General features: G+C 41.4%; 1 protein-coding gene and 1 non-coding gene across 4 annotated transcripts; both read right to left on the bottom strand.

The window, feature by feature from the left end:
- Positions 1-337: 337 nt before the first annotated feature.
- On the bottom strand, positions 338-410 carry Trnai-uau. The gene has a single exon. It is a non-coding gene; the product is annotated as a tRNA-Ile (tRNA).
- Positions 411-3,256: 2,846 nt separating this feature from the next.
- On the bottom strand, positions 3,257-21,720 carry Tuba8 (tubulin alpha 8). 3 transcript variants are annotated; one of them, XM_015500826.2, is made up of 5 exons: positions 21,352-21,706; positions 10,522-10,744; positions 9,347-9,495; positions 6,824-7,504; positions 3,257-5,067 (listed from the first exon to the last, which is right to left on the bottom strand). In XM_015500826.2, the coding sequence occupies exons 1-5, from the start codon at positions 21,352-21,354 to the stop codon at positions 4,774-4,776; spliced, it is 1,350 nt and encodes a 449-aa protein (XP_015356312.1). In that variant the 5' UTR covers positions 21,355-21,706; the 3' UTR covers positions 3,257-4,773. The 3 variants fall into 3 exon arrangements, with proteins under 3 accessions (XP_015356312.1, XP_048643715.1, XP_048643714.1); XM_048787757.1 differs by lacking the exon at positions 3,257-5,067 and adding an exon at positions 5,112-5,343 and having other exon boundaries at positions 21,352-21,720; XM_048787758.1 differs by lacking the exons at positions 9,347-9,495; positions 21,352-21,706 and having other exon boundaries at positions 10,522-10,657.
- Positions 21,721-22,603: the final 883 nt, after the last annotated feature.

Raw genomic sequence — 22,603 nt, 5'->3', positions numbered from 1 at the left:
CAGTCCGTATGATGTTGGGTAGAGTTTGTCATATACAGCCTTTATTAGATTAACATAAGATTTTTCTATATCTAGTTTTTTCAGGGTTTTTGTCATGAAGGATGTTGTGTTGAACTTCATCAAAGTATTTTTCTGCTTCTATTGAGATAATTACATGATTTTTACCCTTGATTCTATATATATGCTCTATTTTGATTATTGATTTGAATATATGGAACCATCCTTCTATTCCTGGAATGAAACCAACTTGACCATGGTGTATTATCTCTTAAACATGCTATCTAAGTTGATTTGCAAATATTTATTGGAGATGTGTGTGTGTGTGTGTGTGTGTGTGTGTTGCTGGGGATTGAACCCAGGGCCTTGTGCACATAAAGCAAATGCTCTACCAACTGAGCTATATTCCCAGCCCTTTATTGAGGATTTTTGCATGTATGTCATCAAGGATTTCGGTCTATACTTTTCTTTTTACTGTTATTGTCTGTGTCCTTAACTGGTTTTGGTATCAGGGTAATGCCAGCTTGGTAGAATGAGTTTCCAAAGGGTTCTTTCCCTTTTTGTTTCATGAAATAGTTTAAGGAGCATTGGTATTAGTTCTTTTAAAAGCTGATAAACTTCAGTGGTAGAGGTGGTCTAGTATGAGTAATTTTTTTTCTTTCTTATCCTTATTGATGCAGTGGTTATACAAATCTACACATGTAATAAAATGTTGTAGAGATACACACACATTATATCACTGTTGTTTTCTTGGTTTTAATGTTACATAAAATGGAATCACTGGAGGAAATGGGTTAAGGATTCTCCCAATCTCGTTGCTATTTTTGCAACATCTTATGGATCTATAATTATTTCACAACAAAAGAATTTTTCTTTTTTTAAAAAAGTTGTGGGTACTGCTGGGCATGGTGGTGCATGCCTATAATCCCAGTGGCTCAGGAAGCTGAGACAGGAGGATTGTGAGTTCAAAGCCAGCCTCAGCAATAGCGAGATGCTAAGCAACTCAGTAAGACCCTGTCTCTAAATAAAATATAAAATAGGGCTGGGGATGTGGCTCAGTGGTTGAGTACCCCTGAGTTCAATCCCTGGTACCCCCATACTAAAAAGAAAGCTACGGGTACTTTTATTGGGTTGTGTTAAATGTATTAAGTAACTCAGAATAACATGTATGCTTCATTGAGACATACTATCTAAAAATAAGAAATATCTTTAAATGTACTTCCCTACTTTTGTGTCTGAGTTTTTCTCCTAAGGTCTTCTAATATTTCCTAAGTTGTTATTTCTAAGTATTTAACTTTTTTTTCCTATTGTTAATGCTTTGGGGCTCATTAAATTTCTGAAGCTAGCTTTGAACTTGTGATCCTCCTGCCTCAGCCTCCTGAGTTGCTGGGATTACAGGCATGGACCTCTACATCCAACTTCTACTATTCTCTTCTACTAACTGGTTATTGTCTTTACAAAATCACAAAATTTTGTCTGAGTCTTATCATTGATTCCATATAATTTTCCAGATAGTGTGTCACATCACCTACAAAGAGAGAAGACGGAGATTTTCATCTTCATTTTTAATTATTCTTCTTCTGCTGGCTTTTCCTTATTTAATTGCACTACCTAATACTATAAGTACAATTTAAATGATAGTTGAGATTCAAGACCATCCATAGTTCCTGATCTTACTGCAATGTCCCTAATGTTTTCCTGACTGGCATAATGACTTTTAGATGGAATTTCTAATATTGAACCATGGTTGAATTCCTGTAATAAATCTCTCTTGATCAGACTGTCATTTTTCAATGTGGTATGGATTCTACTAACTAATATTTTACTAATTATTTTTGCACTGACATTTATAAGTAAGACTATTTTATGTATTTTTATTCCCCCTCTCCACTGAAAGATAATGGAACCTGCTTAGAGAGACTATGTTCTGACCATAAGCCTAAAAAGCAGTCTTACAGTTTAGACTTTAGTTCCTAATTTCCAAGCATCGTGTATACAAGTTTCTATAAGGGATATGTACTGCATATTCATGAAAAAAATGGATAAGTGAGGTCTCACCTTTACCCTTGAAAAGTCTGTTGCATAAGAAAAGAAGAATAGTTGAAACACTACAAAATTTAATTAGTTCATATTAATATCCTCACTCACCCTCTCACTCTCATCATTCTTAAAATAACAAACAAAAATTTGCCAAAAGAGCTTTCAAAGCTAGCTATGACACTATCCCCCCACCACCACCAATGTGGAGAGTTTGGGCTCACAAAATGGAAAAGGAGAACATTTCAATCCCTTTGGTAGATGTGTACTATAGTAGGAAAGATAATTCCACTGGCATCAATTCAGATTTGCTGATAGAACCAGCAAATTTAGAGAAAATAAACATATTGTCTTTCCCCTTAGTAGATTAACATTGGAACCTAAGCTGATTTCTGTCAAAAACAAAAACAAATCTGGAGGTTTGTCCCTATTGTTGAGATTTAGGAATGCAAATACTAGAGTGATAAAAAATATATGAATGCCCATACTCCCAAACTAGAGATAAGCAAGAAATATATCTGATAAATTAAGAAGTGAAAGAAGATTTCACTGGAGTATTGTGTTAACTATGAGTTCTACTGATTCCAGGAATAAAATATAAAAATGTTTTTTAAAATCTTGGTAAATATGACTTTAGGGCATCCCTGAGAGAGCTAGCACTGGGTTTTAAGAGTCTGAATTATCTAATTGGTTAGCTCAGTGAGCTAAACAAGTAGCCTACCAAGGGTGTTGCACAATTCTTTATCATTTATCTAGTATCTTCCAACCCTGCTTTGCTGTTTAAGAAGCCTCAAGCCAATCCCATACTAGGGAAAGACTGATACAGCTGCCAATTTGGGGAATGGCAGAGCGTCACCCACCTCCTTGCCCACTTTCTTACTAGGCACCCTTATGTCCCATTCTTAAACTCAGTGCTTTGATACGTCTATCTTCTAAACAGGGCCTAAAAGCTAAGCAGTGCTATAAGCACTTAAAAAGTGTTTGGTAGGTTTTAAGGCAGGAATATATACATAATATCTAACCACCCCTCGGAACCCTGCAAGAATCTCAAAATTATTGAGGGTTGAGTAGGCCTAGAGGCTGGACAGGGATTCAACAAAAGGAGGAAAATGGAAGAAGAGATATGGTGGCAAGGGACATACATCTAAATCCCTTACATATAATCCCCCAAACTTTCTTGCAGCCCCACCCAATTACACATACCTTTAGCATCAATTTTGTGACTTTATCATTCATTTTTATTTTAACATAATTCACATAAATCTATAAGAAAGGAATATAAGTGATTCACCCTGCATTAAACCCTGGCCTAGGGGGTCATACTCACACATTCAGAAATTCTTTGAGACTTATCCAAATCCATGAATAGGACTCTTACTTCAAGAGAAAATATGCCCCTTTCTGAGATGGGGCTGCAGCTCCTGACCCAAATTCTCTACCAGACACCTATCAGACACCAGAGGAACTTGCTGGCCAGGGTGGGGGTAGGGAGGTGTCCTCTGACTCCTTATGTCATCTGGGTCTTTTCTGACCTCCTTATCCACAGAGGCACTCCTTCAACACTCTCTCATCACTGTTTTCACTTAATATCATTTAATACCATCTGATATAATCTCATTAATTTATAGGTATTTAGGAAGACAGGCATGTCTGTCTTATCACTAACTCTCTAGCTCTTGGGACAGGGTCTAAAACAGAAGATGTACAATAAGCCCCTTTATCCATAGTTTTGCTTTCTGTAGTTTAAGTTTCCCATGGAAAAGGGTAAGTACAATTACACTAAGATATTTTGGAAGAGAGATCACATTCACATAACTCTGTGTATTTTGCTGCAGCATGAACCCAGAGTTCCACACATGCTAAGTGCACATTCCATCTCTTATATCTCCAGCCCCTCATATAATTTTGATTACAGTATTTTGTTGCATTAGTAGTTAATATTAATCTTTTATTGTGAAATTGTTCTGTTGCATTAGTAGTTAGTATTAATCTTTTACTGTGACTAATTTATAAATTAAAACCTTATTATAGGTATGTATGCACAGGAAAAAGCATACTAACTATTTAGTTTGGTACTCTCCATAGTTTCAGGTATCTAGTAGGTATCTTGGAATGGGCCCCAAGATAAGATAGAAGACTGTACTCAAATATTTAATGAATGAATGAATGTGTGATAAGTCCAGATGATGCCAAGGCCATGCTACAGATCCATTAATGTGAATTTCTGTTCACTCTCTCCCTGGAATCTTTCAGGAGAGATCTTTCCTTTCTTCAGTCTTTGTCCAGCAGGATTCCAAGGGGTCCCTTGTGCACCTTTGTCTTAGCTGTCCTAAGAGCTAGAGAGTTAGTAATAAACAGACCCATATTTCCTGCCTTCATAAGTACCTATAAATGAATGAGATCAGGTCAGACAGTGTTAAGTGGGGTGGACCCAGCCTAATCTAGAATTAAAATAACTGATTAGGCCTCTTCACATGTATAACTTGGCCTCACCTTCACCCAGAAACAATAACCTTCATTTTCTTTAGTGACAAATCTACTCTTGGCTCAAACAAGGGTCTGAAATAATTCAGCATCTATTTTTGGCCAGTAACATCACCCATGGGTACTAGAGTCAGGTGCCCTCCTCCTGTGTAAGACAGGCTGGGGTTGGGAGAATGGTCTGTTACTCTTGACTAGTTAAATGTGTATAGTGGAGCAGCATAAATAAAAAGACACAGCCAAGAGGAAGATGTATATTTAAAATTCCTCCCCTTCATTTTCTTCTTCAAATGAATCGGTCCCCACTTCTTCATAATCCTTCTCCAGGGCAGCCAGATCCTCCCTGGCCTCAGAAAATTCTCCTTCTTCCATTCCTTCTCCAACATACCAATGCACAAAGGCCCGTTTAGCGTACATTAGGTCAAACTTATGGTCAAGGCGGGCCCAGGCCTCCGCAATTGCTGTGGTGTTGCTCAGCATGCAGACAGCCCGCTGGACTTTGGCCAGATCCCCTCCTGGCACCACGGTGGGTGGCTGGTAATTGATGCCCACCTGGGGAACAAATGAGGAAGAGCAACAGCAGAATATGCAAGTCAGCCAAAAGATAACTCATAGGGCATGTCTTGTAACAAGGTATGTTAGTGAGTCAGGGTCCTGTGTGTGGAGAGCAGACTGCAGGGTGGAATGTGAGAAGAAGGAACCCAGAAGTTGGGAGAGTGAGCAGGTAGAAAGAAGTGGGCACTAGAGAGAAAAGTAAATGGTATTGGTACAAGCAAATTCCAAAGCAAGGGCTGGAGGATTTAAAGTCTGGAAAAGAAAAAGAGAGGGCTGGTACCAGGAAGAAATGTTAGTGGAAAATAGCAAAAAAGACAAAGGAAAGCAATGAATAAAGTTATTATTTCATGAGAGGTAGAGTATATGATTTGCCTCTAAAAGGGAAGGAAATACCTTCAAATTCAATCACTGGAATTGAAATTGCTGTGAAGTTATTCTTTTTTATTTTTATATTTATATATTTAGTTAGTTGTAGATGGACACAATACCTTTATTTTATTTATTTATTTTTATGTGGTGTTGAGGATTGAACCCAGTGCCTCAAACATGCCAGGCAAGTGCTCTACCACTGAGCCACAACCCTAGCCCATGAAGGTTATTCTTCCCAGATGATGTCTGAAGTTCTTCTTAGTTGTGTGCAAATAAATTTGGGTAAGTTTCTCTGCCAAGGGTGAAGAGATGTGTAAGAAGTCATAGGGATATTCCAGAACAATAAATTTAAAAATCTAAAGGTCCTTGGGGATTACATTAATGTAAACCAGGCCTTGTTATGTCTGGAAAACAGGAATTCTCAGAAGAAAAGTAAGACCTCCAAAGATAATTAAAGGTCTTGCCTGAAGCTAACTTCCCAAGTTCTGGTGGCATGTCAGGGTCCTCCCAGCTAACCCCAGCCCGTCTTGGGGAAGGAAGATGAAAAATGTAGCCAGCAGTAGAACAATGAGAAGGAATGCTACACTCCCTTGCTCTAAAAGAGAACAGTTACATCTTGGTTGTCAGGAATGGAAAATGTCAGGGCTTTATGACATGAGTAACTCATGTAATAAACAAAATATGTCCCACAATTTCTCCAAATTAATTAAGTCTTACAGAATAGGTATTTAATTTCTCAAAATAAACTGGGGGAACACATTTTTTGTTAGAAGAGAAAATTATACCTCTCTAATAACAAGAATAACTTAGTCAATTCTAAAATTAAAATACCTGGAAATGGAAAATGTCTATTAAAACTAATTTAACATAAATTGAACTGAATCATGATCTCCAAAAGCATTGTGATTCAGGTCCATTCCAAAATCATTACTTGCTCCTCAGCTTTAAAAAAAAAAATCAAAGATAGTAAACCAATTTAAAATATTCTCAAATTCATGTTTTCTAAAAATTTTTTTTATAAGGGATTGAACCCAGGGGCACTTCACCACTGAACTACGTCCCCAATCCCTTTTAAAATTTTATTTTGAGACAAGTCTCATTAAATTGTCCATGCTGGCCTCAAATGTATGATCTTCTTGCTTCACCACCCAAATCATTGGGATTACAGACATGGACCACCATGCCTGGCTCTAAAATGACAAAATTTCAACAGCATTTGTGTCTCAGCCAAAGCTGAATGAAATTAATTTTACATGTGGTTTCAATTCCTCTCCCCATATCAACACATAAAACCTGAGGCTCCCAAGATTTCATTCTACCATTTTTTGTCTTCTGTTTCTGCTTTTCCAGTTATCTAGCCCCTTTGTAATTTATCAGCTCTCACCTTGAAGCCTGTGGGACACCAGTCGACAAACTGGATAGTCCTCTTGGTCTTGATGGCGGCAATAGCAACATTCACATCCTTGGGCACCACATCTCCCCGGTACAGCATGCAGCAGGCCATGTACTTTCCATGCCTTGGGTCACACTTCACCATCTGGCTGTTGGGCTCAAAGCAGGAGCTGGTTATCTCAGCAACAGAGAGCTGTTCATGGTAGGCTTTCTCAGCAGAAATGATGGGAGCATAGGTGACTAGGGGGAAGTGAATGCGGGGATAGGGCACCAGGTTGGTCTGGAACTCAGTGAGGTCCACATTGAGGGCCCCATCAAAGCGGAGAGAGGCTGTGATTGAGGACACAATCTGGCTGATGAGGCGGTTGAGGTTGGTATAGGTGGGGCGCTCAATGTCTAGGTTCCTGCGGCAGATGTCATAGATGGCTTCATTATCTACCATGAAAGCACAATCTGAGTGTTCCAGTGTGGTGTGGGTTGTCAGGATGGAGTTGTAGGGCTCAACAACTGCAGTGGAGACCTGGGGTGCTGGGTAGATAGCAAACTCTAGCTTGGACTTCTTGCCATAATCAAGGGAGAGGCGTTCCATCAGCAGAGAAGTGAAGCCAGAGCCAGTGCCTCCACCAAAACTGTGGAAGATCAGGAAGCCCTGCAAGCCAGAGCAAGCATCTGTCTGGGGAAAGCAGGAAATGAGAAGAAATCATGAAGACAAGTTCTGAGAATTCTCCCAGGTAACAAATCCTTCCCTCTGCCCCATCCCATCCAACATTTTTATATAAGTGAAATCATGAAAGCCTTAAAGAAATAAGGAAACACAAAGGCAGTTGTTTTGATCTTGGGAGGAGTAGCTGAATTATGGGATAGCAAGCTACATATGCCTTTAGGAACATGAAAGTTTCATCCCAGCAGCTTAGTTAAAACAGGAATGAAAATTTCAGAGCCACAATGATCAGTGACTTTGCCTTTTGAGAGCCCCAAATTGCCCACCACCCCTGCCCTATGATTCTATAGGAACTGTTTACCTATACCTCTCAACCCAACCTTGAAAGGGAGGTCAGAGTACCAACTTAAGAAAAGGAATTAGGGAACCTGAGGTTTCCTTTTTTATTTTATTTTATTCTATATTGAAAATTTATAGCTGTGCATATTTATGGGGTACAAAGTGATATTACAGTTTTTACATACACTGTGGAATGACCAAGTCAAACCAACCAACCCATCCATGTGCTTCCCAGTTGTAAAAACTTGAACAAGTTATTGAACCTCTCCAAACTTTTGTTTGCTCTTGATTAAAGTGGAGACAAGAAAAATATCCTCATCTTGAGACAATTAGAGAAGGGAAAAGGGGAGAGGGAAGGAGAGAGAAAAGGGAGGGTAAGAGTAGAAGGGAGGGTAGATATGATCAAAGCATGATAGAGGTAAGTATGGAAATACATAGTGAAACCTATTATTTTCTACAATTAATGTGTTAATAATTATATTTTTTAAAAAGACTATGATTTCCTGTAAAAAAAAATCCTTATCTCACAAGGTTATTGTGATAATTAAATGAGATAGCATAATGTTTTGAGTAAAAATCTGATGCTTATTAAGCATTCAATGTTAGCCTATCAGAACAAAGAGAATTCAGAGTCACAGAATTTTTCCATTGAATATGATGTATTATTTAATCCAGTGCTTCAAAACTTAGTAACACTACAGATGGCTTTGAGACTGATGACCTCTATTAGAACCCTCTAAACAAAAAAAGTAAACATATACAAAAATGTAACATCCTAAGCACCCAGGTTAAAAAAAGAAAAAAAAAAAACTTCACTACATCCAACATTTTCCATCATATAAATTAGGAAATAGGAGCTTAAACAAAGTGACTTTGCCCACAACTCAGAGCTTTGTAGTCAAATCAACCTGGTTCAAATCCTAACTCTGCCAACTTTCTAGCTGTGTAAACCAAGCTAAATTATTTAACCACCCTGGCCCTCAATTTCTTTACCTGTAAAGTACAGGGAAGAGACCTCCTTTGTATGATTATTAAGAAAAAAATGAAGGAATGTTCTTGATATGTATAATATTTGCAAGTCCTCAAATGTGTAACAATTTCTTCCTCTCCTCTTCTAACTTAATGATTTGTAAACCATTATTCCAATAAGCAAGGCCTTAGCCTTCCTTATAGTTGGAATCTTCCCCAGATACCACCATACAGTATTGATAGGTACCTTCAGGCATCAGCCTGTAGGATAGTCCATGATATCTAGGTAGGGGAAAGGCATAATCCTTGGGAATGCCCTTTACAAAATATAAAACCAGGGTATAGCTCCATGGTAGAGTGTGTGCTTAGCATCCATGAGGCCCTGAATTTAGTCACCAGCACTGGAAAAAATTCCCAAACCTTAGGTGCTCTATCCTGTAGCCAGAAGTCATGTATAGCTCCATCTACCCAGCCTTATCCAAGAGATATAGATCCAAGCCTGTTCATTCTAGCCTAACTCACCAATCTTCTGTCCCAGATGCTTACCAGCTTCCGTATACGGTCCAATACTAAATCGATGCCCTCCTTGCCCACTGTGTAGTGACCCCGGGCATAGTTATTAGCTGCATCCTCCTTTCCTGTGATCAGCTGCTCTGGATGGAAGAGCTGGCGGTAGGTTCCTGCCCGAACCTCATCTACCAAGAGAGGGGGACCATTAGGTCTTACCACCTGGTTTCCAGAGGAGAAGCCTCCCTCCCCATTAGACTATCATATGACACCCTTCTGGCTTTGGTGTTGGAGATCAAGCCCAGTGCCTCATGCGTTCTGAGCACACACTCTGCCACTGAGCCACACACCCAGTCCAAGACATATTTTTTAATGCTTTTAAGCAAAATTGTACTCCAGGTCCTGGAAGAGCAGGAGCCTTTGAGAGACCTTCAAGGGGCTCTGCTTACCTCCAAGGGTTCACACAGGGTAGGTGCAAGGCAGATGAAGATTCATCCGCCTCACCTCATCATCTCTTTGGGATTCCTCTACTCCCCCCTTCAGAGAAATCATTCAAGTGTGCAGTCACCTGGGAAGGTGACCCCCATTATTTTGCATTTGTACAAAACATCCAGAGGGTAGAGTACCTGTCATTCGTTGCCTCTAGAAACCACTGTTCAGGTGTTATAAGCATTTGTCCAGATATCTCTGTGCAACCTGTCTACCCCTTGCTTGATGAGCCAGCCTTAAAGCTTAGGAAATTCTGCTGTGTAACTAACTGAATGAGATTCATTCTAAAACAACTGCAACACCTGGCTGTGAATATGCTTGCTGTTTTATCATTTTGTATGTAAGGTACTTCAAGGTTAGACTAGACCTGTGAGAATAGACTGCAATTATTATAAAATCAGAAACCTACACTGTGGGAAATTGACTAATTAGGGGCTTATTATAATTTCCAAAAATTATTTAGGTTTTTTAAATTATTAGCATTTAGTGACAGTCTTGTTCATTTCAGACTGTCTCAGCAGGCTTAAGGGGCACTTTACATTGTACAGATTAACAGGGATCCTCAATCCCTATTGCAAGATTCCCTAAGGAGCTGACAGAAGTCACAAGGGCTGATGGATTCTAGTTGAGCCACCCCCACTTTTTAGCTTCCTTATCGTTCATTAAGCCAAAGCCTCTGAGGTTTTGTATTGTTTTATGTGGAGGGAATCTTAACCCATACTCACCTACTACAGTAGGTTCCAGGTCCACCATGACAGCCCGGGGCACGTGTTTCCCATTGCCAGTCTCACTGAAAAATGTGGTGAAGGAGTCATCGTCGTTGATCTTGCTGGCCTGAGCACCAAAGGTGCCATCTGCCTGGATGCCATGCTCCAGGCAGAAGAGCTCCCAACAAGCATTGCCAATCTGAACTCCAGCTTGACCCACGTGGACAGATATGCATTCCCGCTGTGGGGAGAGGACAATATCAGGGTCAGAGAGCCCTGGCCACAGATTGAGGCTCCACATCTGCAGACCTGTCTCTTCCTGTATTCAATCTTCAGGACACCCATCCCTCCATCCATGCTACCCTGGTAATCAGGTGGTATCTGAGGTTGCAAGTGCGTGGGCACAACTGCAAATGGACCAAAACTTGGGCTCCAAAGAAGACATGTTTTTTTCTATGGTTTTCTCTAAAGTTTGCTTTCCATAGTTAATTCTTTGTACCAGGAAGAAAAAAAAAAAAGCTACTGCAGAGGTGAAACAAGGAGCTAATTCTAAACCATCAGACTCTGATACCAAAGAAACCCATGAGAATAGCAGAAAATATTCCTAAGTTTACTACCACACCCAGCGGCAGATTTCACATTCATTAATACTAATCCCCAACTTGACATCTCACACACACAGACACATACATACTCAGACTAACAGAGCAGATGAATACTCATGGAAGGAATATGGTTTGGAGCAGTATTATTAGTATTATTAGTGTCATTAGTGTTATGGTGACAAATGTAGAAATGAGAAGAGATCAGTACACCATCAAGGGAAGGTTGAGGGGCATAAATTAGGCTCTTACCAAATTCTGACAAAGTGGAAAATTCTTTTTGGAGCCCCCATTATCTACCACCTGGCCTATGTCAGGCCAAGTGTTAAATAAAGCTAACCTTTAGAGTATTCTTATCTTTGTGCTACTCTAATATGAAGCCACAATTACCTGACTGATCTTAGTACTTAATGCCTTAAGATGGGGAGGTGTGTGCTTAACTAGAAACACACCATGAAGTTTCACTAGGAAGATGAACTCGTTTCCCCTACCCATATCCTGCCTGTGGGGAAGAGTGGCCAACATAACAGCTCTGTGTATGTGACACTCGCCAGAACCCAACCTGGAAGCATGTGCTTGGTCTGTGGGTTTCTATTCTTATCCATGACCTGACTTGTCATTTTCCAGCTCTAAGTAATTCAAGCCAGGAACAGAGCCTCCAGAGAACACGGCTGGGCATGAAAACAAGTAGAGTCCACATCCAGGACTCCTGGGAAGTTGGAAGAGTCTCCAAGCATAGCAACATTCAAAGGGTCAACGGTGTCAGGACCCATTTCTCCCTTATTCAGTTTTACAGCTGAGTCCCTACTCTACACCTATCTGTGCTAGAGCTGACTGATAGTTGCCACTTGCCCTGGGGAAGAAAAGAGCATGGGCATTCACAGCAGCCAGTATGGAACACAACCCTGTACAGAATACCCAACCCAGCTGTATTCCCCAGTGTCCAGGGAAAAGGCTTCATTCACAAGGTTGCCCACATTCCAAGGTTGAAATCTTGCCTTCTCAATTTACTTGCTGGTCTGTGCAATCTTAACTGAGTTACTCACTCTCTCCTCATCTGAAAATAAATTAGCCATAATTGCTATTATTGTTCTTGTCTTTACCATTATCATTTTCAGCTATACTCTCTTATAGCTCTTTTCTCCACCTATAGGAAGCAAGAAGCACCTATAGGAAGTCGGAGAGCTCGGGTTTCCATTCTTCACTCCTTTATTTTGGGGTCTGTTCTCAACCTCCATCTTAAGACTCTATTCAGGACTAAGAAAAGCACATTTTGTGTCCATCAACCAGCCCAAAACCAGCGTGTTATTGACCCAGACCATATCTCACATTCAGCAAGCAGCCATGGCTTCCTAGAGAGATATTCAAAACTTAGGGGACATTAGAGAGGCTTGAAAGGAGCCTCATCCTATATCTTCTCCTAAGTGACAATATCCTTCATGGCCCTGACCCTTAGCTTTCTGAGCCTTGTTCACTACCATACCCCAACCACCCTCTAAACCCATCTCAGGGACTGCCTGGTCCCTAGGTTGACCTCTCTTCTGGAATACTCTGGGTCTTTCCACAGAAGATACAGGAAAAGCAAAGATCACAGGACAAAGAGTAAAGAATCTGGTGGACCTGAAACCACTAACATGTGACATTTACATCAAACTCTGTTTGATGCCCTCTTTAATCTCATACAATTAATATGCATTTTCACAGATAAAATCCCCCCCAGCTCTGTCACACACAAACACACCCTTAAGAAAAGAACTATTTTATTTAGTAAGACCCTGTCTCAAAATAAAAATTTAAAAAGGGGATAGGGATGTAGCTCAGTGGTAGAGCATTTCAGTGTGAAACCCTGGATTCAATTCTCACTACCACAAAAAGAGAAAGGGGGAAAGAGGAAGGTCTCTTAATATTATTCCTTACTAACAGAACCAGTGAACCTTAAAGCAACAGAGAGTTCTGGGTCTGAACTGAGGAATGTATCAGATAAGTCTGAAGTATTTTATAGAGCCTGAAAGCGCAGAAGCTAGCAAAAGACTGGGATGTCAAGCCAACTTGAAGAGTCCCATTGCCAAAGACAAGCACCAGAAAGAATAATGAAGGGGTGGGTATGTAACTCAATGGTAGAGTACTTGACTAACATACGCAAGGCAAGGCCCTAAATTCCATCTCCAATAGTGTGGGGTCATGGGGGAAGGAGAAGGACAGGCATGGTGGAACACACCTGTATTCCCAACAAATTGAGAGACTGAAGCAGAAGAATTGCAAAGTTTGAGGACAGCTTTAGCAACTTGGCAAAGCCCTATCTAAAAATAGATTTTAAAAAAAAATGAGGTTGCAGGTATAACTCCGTGGTAGAGCACCCTTGGGTAAAATCCCTGGTACCACCAAAAAAAAATATTTCTTTTGAATATTTTATACACTCTATTTCAATCAAGTAATGCCATTATTTTTTTTTTTATTGAGACAGGATATATTAAAAAAGATCCAAAATATCTTCTCCTCCACCGGCTCCCATCCTGGTGCTGAGGATTGAACCAAGGGCCTGGCACATACAAGGCAAGCACACCACTGAGCTACATCCCTAATCCTATTTTAAAATACTTTTAACACAGAAGATAAGTAAATATGGAAAAAAAAATTCTTAATATTATGTCTAAATGATAAATATATAGGTGGCATTATACTCATCTACTTTCTGGATGTTTGATGTTTTTTAAAGTAAAAAAGCTAAATAAAACAAGAGTAGGAGTAAGGACTCCATTCAACTTTTGCGGGTCCAGGTTCTTCTTGCCCCACTGCACACAGTCATTTATTGAACTAACATTTATTAAGACCTTAATTTATGAGGTCAAACAGTGATTTCAAAGTTACATGAAGAAATCACAAGTGAAATTACAAGTTGTCTGAGGCTTTGTGGAACTCTGAGGTCTGTGCTCATGCTCAACCTTCCTCTGGGCCTTTGCACCTGCTTCTGGTCAGGTGCTATAGTTTGGATCTGGAATGTTCCCTAAAGGCCCATCCTTTTCTAAAGGACAGGCACTATTTGGAGGTATTGGAGACATTCAGAGGTAGGACCTCATGGGAGGACTTTGGGTCACTGGGAATTTGCCCTCAGAAAGAATTGTGGAACCCCAGTCTTTTGCTCTTCCTCTCTTCCCCTGTTTAGCCATGAGGGTTGTGATTTTGTTCCCACCATGACATGCTGCCTCGTCATAGGCCCAAAAGCAACAGAGTCAACCAATCATGGACTGAAACCTACAAAACTATGAGTCAAAGTAAACCTTTTCACTTTATAAGAAAATTACCTCAGGTATTTATTATAGTGACAGAAAACTTACTAACACCTAGGGGAACAAGGAACATTTCAAAGCTCCGCCACAGAACTCCTCTAACTCAGGTGCTGACCTAGCCTCCTCCAACTACTCTGATCATCTATGAATCTTTCTGCCTGGAAGTTCTGCATAAACACAGAACAGACCCAGTGCAGATGTCCTTGGGAGACCAATCCTCATTGCCCAAGAAAAGGCATCCTCCTTTCATAACCAAGGATGTGATGCTAGCTTCAAAATATTTAGGATTCTAGTGCTGGATTGGCTTTATGTTCACCTAATATGATTCCCCCTCCATTATTTTGCAGACAAAAAAAAATCTGGGGTTCATAAAGGTATGTAACAAATTCACGAGTTCACAGCTCTGCAGCAAAAAATCCTGGACCAGAATCTATGACTTCAGACCCCATCCTGAATTCTTTCCTTTGTACTGCACAACCTCCTGCCTCACTTTCACTCTGAATTTCCAGGGCCTTGAGATGTGCACACATTCACATCAGTGCCAGCCTGATGGTGGACACCAAGATCAAGCTTGTAGAGCAAAACTACAAACAGGAAAAATTCTAATGCAGAGAGAAACTGAGAATGGATCAGGGTGGTAACCTAGTTGAAATGGATCATTTTGACAGAACCAAGGAGACTGATTCTCCAAACCAGTGTGCACAGCCATTGGCAGGGGGAGGAGTTACTAGGGCAAGGGTAAGCTGACCCAGCAGAAGATATTTAAGTCATATGTTTGCTTCAAACTCATATTTCAGGTTTCCTTCTTTAGCCAATTGGAGTGTTTTCTCTTCTCTTCTCTTTTCTTCTTCTTCTTCTTCTTCTTCTTCTTCTTCTTCTTCTTCTTCATCTTCTTCTTCTTCTTTTTTCTCTCTCTCTCTCTCTCTCTCTCTCTCTCTCTCTCTCTCTCTCTCAAGTTTTATTTTGAATCTGGGCTTACAGAGCCTCAGACAAGCTCTGCTCTCCTGGGTCCCAGTGAGGAGTCCCCTCTGTGCTGCTGAAGCTAACAATCCAGAAGGTGAAGAAGATAAGGAAGTGGATAGACCTGGGAGTCCCTTTCCTCAAGGAAAGTATGACATCCTCTCACACAGACTTAGCCCTGAGAAACCTACCAAAGTCACCTACTCTGTTCATTCCTACGACAAATGTTTTTTGTGCTGTTACATGCAAGAAGGCATTGGAAGGTAGTAGGCAAGTCCCTGATGTGAATTGCTACAATCCCCTTTATCTCCCCATCATTGCATTTTTCACACCATATTATATAGTTGCTTTTTCAATTTTCTGGCTTTTCTAGTACAGAGATTAAGCCCTATGGGGATAAGGAACACCATCCCCAGCACAAAGCACAGTGCTTGAATTTTAACAGGTACTCAGTGAATTTAGAGATGATTAGAATAAGAAACGATCATTGGACTTAAACGCCGTTTAATAAGGAGAGTAGCCAGTGCCCAAGAAGTACATAGATCAAGCTCAATAAGAGTTCAAATGAGAAAAAGACAACTGCTGGCCTGATTTCCTCAAGAAGGAATAGTCACAGGGACATGGGACATGCCAAATGTCAAGATGACCTGCGGGCATTTAAGAGGGTTTAAGAGCAGTGTGACAAGAGACAGAAAAATTTAGGGCAGGGACCATGGCCACAACTGCCCAATTTGTCTGAGGTATAGGTCCCTGAAAGGCAGAGGAGATGAAACATCTGTGCCCCCTATGACCATGCTGCATGGAGAGGAGAGCAGACACTTTGCAGAACATTGAAAAAAGAAAAGAAAATTCTAGAACTTTGCAGGACTTTTCGAATTTCACTGCAAGAAACCTTTCCCTATGCCAATTCTATTTAATGTTTGGCTTTCCATTTTAACACGTCATTTCTCTTTGCTCTGTTCTCAGAAGATTAAGACAGACTAATCACTATCCTCAGTAGAAGGCTTTGAAGCTTTAAAAATCATTTCAAAGAGCCTGGGATTATTGCTCAGTGGTAGAGTGCTCACCTAGCATATGCGAGGCCCTGGGTTCGATCCTCAGCACCCCATAAATATAAACAAATAAAATAAAGGTATTGTGTCCAACTACAATGAAAAAAAAAAATATATATATATATATATATATATATATATATATATACACTTTAAAAAAATCACTTCAAAGTATCACGAAACAGTAAAATTGGCATATTATATGGGAAAAGAACTGACACAGCCAACAGTGTTTACATGTGAAAACCTGAAACCACTCCACAGTCCCCTGACCACTTGTGTGCTCAAATACCTCAGTTGCTTTTAGGAAGCCTATTATTACACCAAATTATTTCTAGTTGTCAGGCTAGAATAATACATCAATATATTTTAGGACTTAGGTCAGAGACAGCAAGAGAAAAGTAGATCCCCAGTGTTCCAGTAGAATAATTAAAGTAAGAACAAATATGATTCATGAAATTGTCTCTGCCCAGAAGCCTTCAATTAGAATTATCTGGAACCATTAAGAACAAAGAATAGATAGCAAGCAAGAAACAGCAAGAATAAAGAGGTGGCTCAGGAGAAGGGCTCAGATCATAGGCTCCGCAGTTAAGGCAACAATAGGACTGACCTAAGACCTACTTTAGGATGATAGGAGTGTTTGGTAAGTAGACTCCCAGCACAAAAGACCCTAAGATGTCAAAAGGGTTTTAACTGACCTTGGGGCAAGCATAGGAGTCACACAAGAAATAAGCACTGCCCACTGCAAGTTCCAATTCTCTTCTACAGCTCATTAACTGGGGAACATCCTAACAAGGAGATACTAACCCAGGAAATGCTAACCACAAAGCCATAGATAGTGTTGTCAGTCCCTTGACAGCCCCAGGGAAAGGGAGCAGTTGATCCACTTCCTCCCATTAAGCCACTACATCCTCCCAACCTCCCCCATCACTGGCCTTGTATTCACCAACTAGTTCCCCCTCAGAAATTATTTTTTAACTTTTTACTTTCTTTTCAAGGTCATTCAGGGGCACCTCACATACACACTCCAGCTCTGCATGGGCCTTACCTGAGCCTGGAAGTTTCCCATCAAAACCTACAAATGGGATTATACCTTATCTAGAATATCATCTAAATAATATAATAATAGGCTTACTGGAATACAGGGCTGCAAATATTTGAAAATTCTGTAAAGAAGCCAATTAGTATTGTATATTACTTTTCCCAGGTTTATGAAATTGGAAAAATTGAACTTGTGTTTGGGGTTTGACATTATAAGTTTTTTCTACATGTTCAAATTAAGTTTTATATGAATTAACTATGGATATTTATACATCAGGAACTAAAAGCTTGGAAAAAACTTTTTAAAAATCAATTTTCTAAAAGATCCAATTTAATGAATGTATCGGTTGCTTATGGCTACTGTAAAAAAATTGCCATGCATTGGATGGCTTAAAACAAAAACAAAACTAAGTAAATAAATTAATTTAAAAAAAAAAAAAACCTAACAGTCCTTTCTCACTGACCCAGCAGTTTTGCCCTAGCTACTGCTCTGTGAATGGAGGCTCCTTCACTCAGAGGTATGCCCAGTGACCTCCTGCATTTAGTAATGGAAGGAGGGAAACAGCAGTTATTTGCTGTCTGTTGGGAACCCCACACAGTGCTCTGAGGTCAGATCACAGCTATGACTGCCTTTAAGAGGCAGATGGCAGAGGGCCACAGACGTGGCAGTGCCACAACCCCCCCAGAACACTTTCCCCTCTTCTCTAACTGCCAATTTTTATGTGTCAGGATCTTTGTCATCATTTGGTGCCAATTCCCATCAGAACTCAACTGGTGCTCCCCAGTGCAGAAGTAATGGAGCTAAGGAGGCTGTGTTACAGAATTCGAATTCCCACCTCTGCATAGACCACAGAAACTCCCTTGACAGGTATCTGCCCACAATTCTCCATATTATAGCCCAAAAAAAGGTGTCACAGTCTCAGTTCCTAGGAGAGCTGCTCCCTAGGACATAGGCAGCAGATGGGAAAGCTCAGCTGTAGGATTATCCTGCTGATCTGAGAGTTAAGAACAGAGGCTCTGAAATTGAGTGGGGTTTAGGTTTGGGTCTTCTTACCAATTGTGCAGCTTGAGGCTCCAGTTTGGAAATGCTAAAGGATATTGGTAGTATGGTGTTGTGGGTGACTAGGGAGAAGAGGAGTGTTTCACAAACACACCAAAAATGTCCATCTGTCTAGTAACTGCAGGAATGCCTTTTTAAAAATATACATGGGATTAGTTATATATTTCTTATTCAGAATCTACAAAAATTCCAAGGCTAATAGAAAGGAGAATATGGGCAGATGCCTGAAACTTAATCCACTAGAGGAAGAAATCCACAGGGTGGGATTCTTGGGGTAAGTTTTATAAATGTATCATTCTAGCTTTTTAGGAATGAGTCAGGGGCAGTGGATATAGCTCAGTGGTAGAGCACTTGACTAGCAGAAGCAAGGGCTTGAGTCCCACCACCACAAAAAAAGGGAGGGGGGATGAGTCAAAAGCATTATTTTTTAAAATATCTTTTTAATATGGACACAATATCTTTATTTATTTTTCTTTTTAAATATTTATTTTTTAGTTGTAGTTGGACACAATACCTTTATTTTATTTATTTATATGTGGTGCTGAGGATCGAACACAGGGCCCCTTGCATGTGCTAGGTGAGCACTCTACCACTGAGCCACAACCCCAGCCCTCTTTATTTATTTTATTCATTTTTATGTGGTGCTAAGGATTGAACCCAGTGCCTCACATGTGGGAGGCAAGCACTCTGCCAATATCCCCAGCCCCCAAAGCATTTTAAGGCTCTATGAGTAGAAAGTATTTAATAAAAAAATGTTTGTCCATATGTTTGCTGGTACACAAGGAAATGCTTTCAATAGAACCCACTATACAAATCTCAGTATTTCAAAATAAGTAAGTTACTGCCTTTTTGAAATATTCAACCATTGGTTTTTTTTTTTTTTAATCTTAAGCACATTTCAAAATTTCTTAAACATGTTTAAAATAAGATTTTACTGTTTTTTAAAGTTTTTTTAAAAATTCATCTATTGCATGCACATGGAAATTTGTGCAAGGGCTGGATTATGATCCTCAGCACCCCTTGTAAGCTTCCTTTAAGCTCTTCTTGGAAAGTAACTATGACATTCAGTCAAATTTAAAATATGCAAAGGACAGCACTTTGAAAATTATAAAGCAATAGCTACATGCTAGGCATTATATAAATTAAATATAAATTTTAAAGTATGTGGCCTGGGATTTGCTTTGAAATAATGGAAAGGGTTGGTAATTGTTGAAACTGGATGATGCATATAATAGTTCATTATAACACTTGCTCTTTTGTATATGTGTGAAATTCTCAATGATAAAAGGGTTTTTGTTTTGTTTTGTTTTGCTTAATACCTTTATTTTTATTTATTTATTTTTATCTGGTGCTGAGGATTGAACCCAGGGCCTCACACATGCTAGGGGAGCATTCAACTGCTGAGCCACAACCCCAGCCCCTGATAAAAAGTTTTTTAAGAATAAAATCTACGTGGAGCCTTAGAAGTTTAAAAACACTTCATTTTATAGATGAGAAGAACCATCTCAGAGAGGTTAAGTAACCTTCTAGAAGTCACACAGTTAACTGCAGAGCCAGGAGCCAAATTTTTGAACTCTAGCTTCTGAGGTCCTTCCATGGCCCCACACCAGGGGCCTCAGACAGAAATAGGTTCCTCTGGCCATTATTCCCAAATTCTTCAAACTCCCAGGCGGTACTGGAGCCTGCTGGGGAGAGGGAGGGTGCTGGAAGAAGCACTGCTAGGGCCAGAGCCAGAAAGCTCTGGGCTCTTTCCAAAAACAGCAGGGGGAGGGGGAGGAAGGGAGGTTCTCTGCTGGTCTCCTCTGTCACTGACACCTGGAGCAAGAGTCACCAGAGAACCTGCCTTGGCCCAGGAAATATGCTTATTCTGCCCGCACCCTTCACTCCCAACCTTTCCGAACCACCTCTCTACTGCTGAAATATCAGGGCTCTGGGAGAGATCCCTGGGTTTCCAGACATTCAGGCAAATGGATTGGAAGCAAATTTAACCCGGCGGGGCTGGAACTACACAGTTTGTAGGGGGCCTCTCTGGCAAATAAGATAAGCAGTTGTCAATAGAGATGTAGGAGGAGGAAGGAGCCGCCATTGAGTCCCCCTAAGCCAGGGTAGGATGCGAAACCAAAAGGCTGGACTTGGGAGGGAGACTTCTGAATGCGAAAGGCGTCCTGACTTTGACCGCTAGAAAAACTGGCGAATTGGCACCGGTGCTAGGTGCCTGGAGCTGATAGTGCCTGGGCAGCCGATTGCGCCTGGAGGACCCAGAGATGCTGGCGTTGTGGGTTCCCCAAACTCAACCAAGGATACAAGCTGAGAACAACCTCAACGTAGGGGAGCTGTGATGCCCTAAGTCCCTTATCACTTTCTGGAACCCTGTTCACATTTGGTTGGATTTGGGGACTTGACTGTACCACTCCCTGAGCCTCTCCGACCCAAGCAAAGGGTCCGGAACCCCTGGGCTCCATTTTTCTTCCCACTCTGGTCCATAAGCTGCCTATCTGGGATCCTTCAGAATCTCCCTTGGTTCTCCACCGGGCTCCCCATGGCCTGCCACCTCTCATCTGCGCGCACAAATCTCCCTTGGGCTCCTTAAGGGGCAACTCTCCCTGCTCTCCACTTTCGCCCACACGACAAAGGTAGTGACACCAAGTGTCTCTCGCCTTAAGGTGTGTGCCCCCTGACCCTGAACTGACACTCTGCTGGAGACAACTAGCTCCGCTGGCCGAAGTGATGAATCCCCACCCACAACCCACCATACAAATCCGCGGCTCTTGACCCGGCACTTGCCCGGCGCTCCCGCTCTCGGTCCCCGACCCCAGATGCCCAGCACCAGCCCCTGGAAAGCTCACCATCGCGGCCGCTCGTCTCACCCGCTCGCTTCCCAGCTGGGCCTGCCCACCCCAACTGCTCCAGATACAGCCGTCTCCGCTGTTGTGACACACTGGGCGGGAGGGGGCCGGGGACAGACAAGCCGGGCCAGCAGCTGCCCTGCGGCATCACAGTGCCGGCTGAGGGGAGGGACCCGGGCAGGTCATAATAGCACTTCCCCGCCCACCAGCGACTTAGCTTCAGCCCAGCCGGACTCCTTGGTCCCGTGGTCCTGCCCCGACTTCTAGGGTGCAGCACGCGTTGGGTTCCTCTGCGCTCCGCTGGAGAGGCAGTCCTATTAGCAAAGCGCACGTGTACTCATTCTCCACATACACTCTGGAAGATCAGCCATTTTAATTCCTGCTGCTCAGTAAAGCTATGTAAAAATTCCATAAGAGAGAATATTATTTTTCCCCAAACTTTCTTTTTTTTTCCTGCTGCCAGCACTAGCTGGCCCAGGCAGAATAGCACCGTTTTCGTTGACCTCAGTCACCCTCACTCAGGAGAGGTCAAGAGTGATCAGGCATCTTGAAGGACTCACAGGCCAGTTGCTTGTTATCAGTGTGTACTTTGGCAGATTGTTAATGGTGCTTCCACCAAGGCCCACCTGGTTATTGAAGAATTAAACGAAATGACAAGCATTCAGCTCCTGTAACACAGTAGGTGCTCCAGAATGTATCTGTTCCTATTTTTACCACATCCACAATAGTGGGGGAGCCCTACACTATTATTTTCAAAACTAATTGATTCATTCCTACCTGATGCCTTCCTACTTTTAAGCACCAAATATGCCCATGTCACCTTTCCTAAGTATACCAGATATCAGGGTTCCTGCTACCTCTTTGCTGGATAATAGGACCTCCTCTTTGTGGCCACAGATGATGTTGAAGGACAAGGGAATTTATTTGCCCTCTAGTTGGGAAGAGATGGGAGGAAGTGGACTTGGTCTTAAAGAGCCCCTCTGTACACTTTAGATGTTGGTCACTTCATCAAACCCATTCTTCTTTCCCCTTGCCTCCCCAAACTGAGTGGGTGGTTGGATGGTTCTTGTTTCTTGGTCTTACTGCAAAATTCCCCACCAAGAGCCACTTCATGCTGAAGGGTGTAACCTAATTTCTGTCCCCTCCCACATTCCTGAGGCAACTGGAACCTTGCAGGCAGATTGATGATGAGACAGCCCCCTCTCAGCAGGACCATTTGTTTCCTAGGAGCAGAATTGCCCTCCTTCAGAAT

Source organism: Marmota marmota, unplaced genomic scaffold (assembly GCF_001458135.2).
Source record: "Marmota marmota marmota unplaced genomic scaffold, marMar, whole genome shotgun sequence".
NCBI classification, from domain to species: Eukaryota; Metazoa; Chordata; class Mammalia; order Rodentia; family Sciuridae; genus Marmota; species Marmota marmota.
This window is presented reverse-complemented; position numbering and strand designations above follow the sequence as displayed.

What these genes read in the sequence shown, in the direction of transcription:
- Tuba8 (XM_015500826.2), bottom strand. An exon ending in TGGACCGTATACGGAAGCTG is followed by an intron (nt 7,505 to 9,346) that starts GTAAGCATCTGG and finishes TGCTTTCCCCAG; the next exon opens with ACAGATGCTTGCTCTGGCTT. An exon ending in GGTGTCCCACAGGCTTCAAG is followed by an intron (nt 5,068 to 6,823) that starts GTGAGAGCTGAT and finishes TTTGTTCCCCAG; the next exon opens with GTGGGCATCAATTACCAGCC.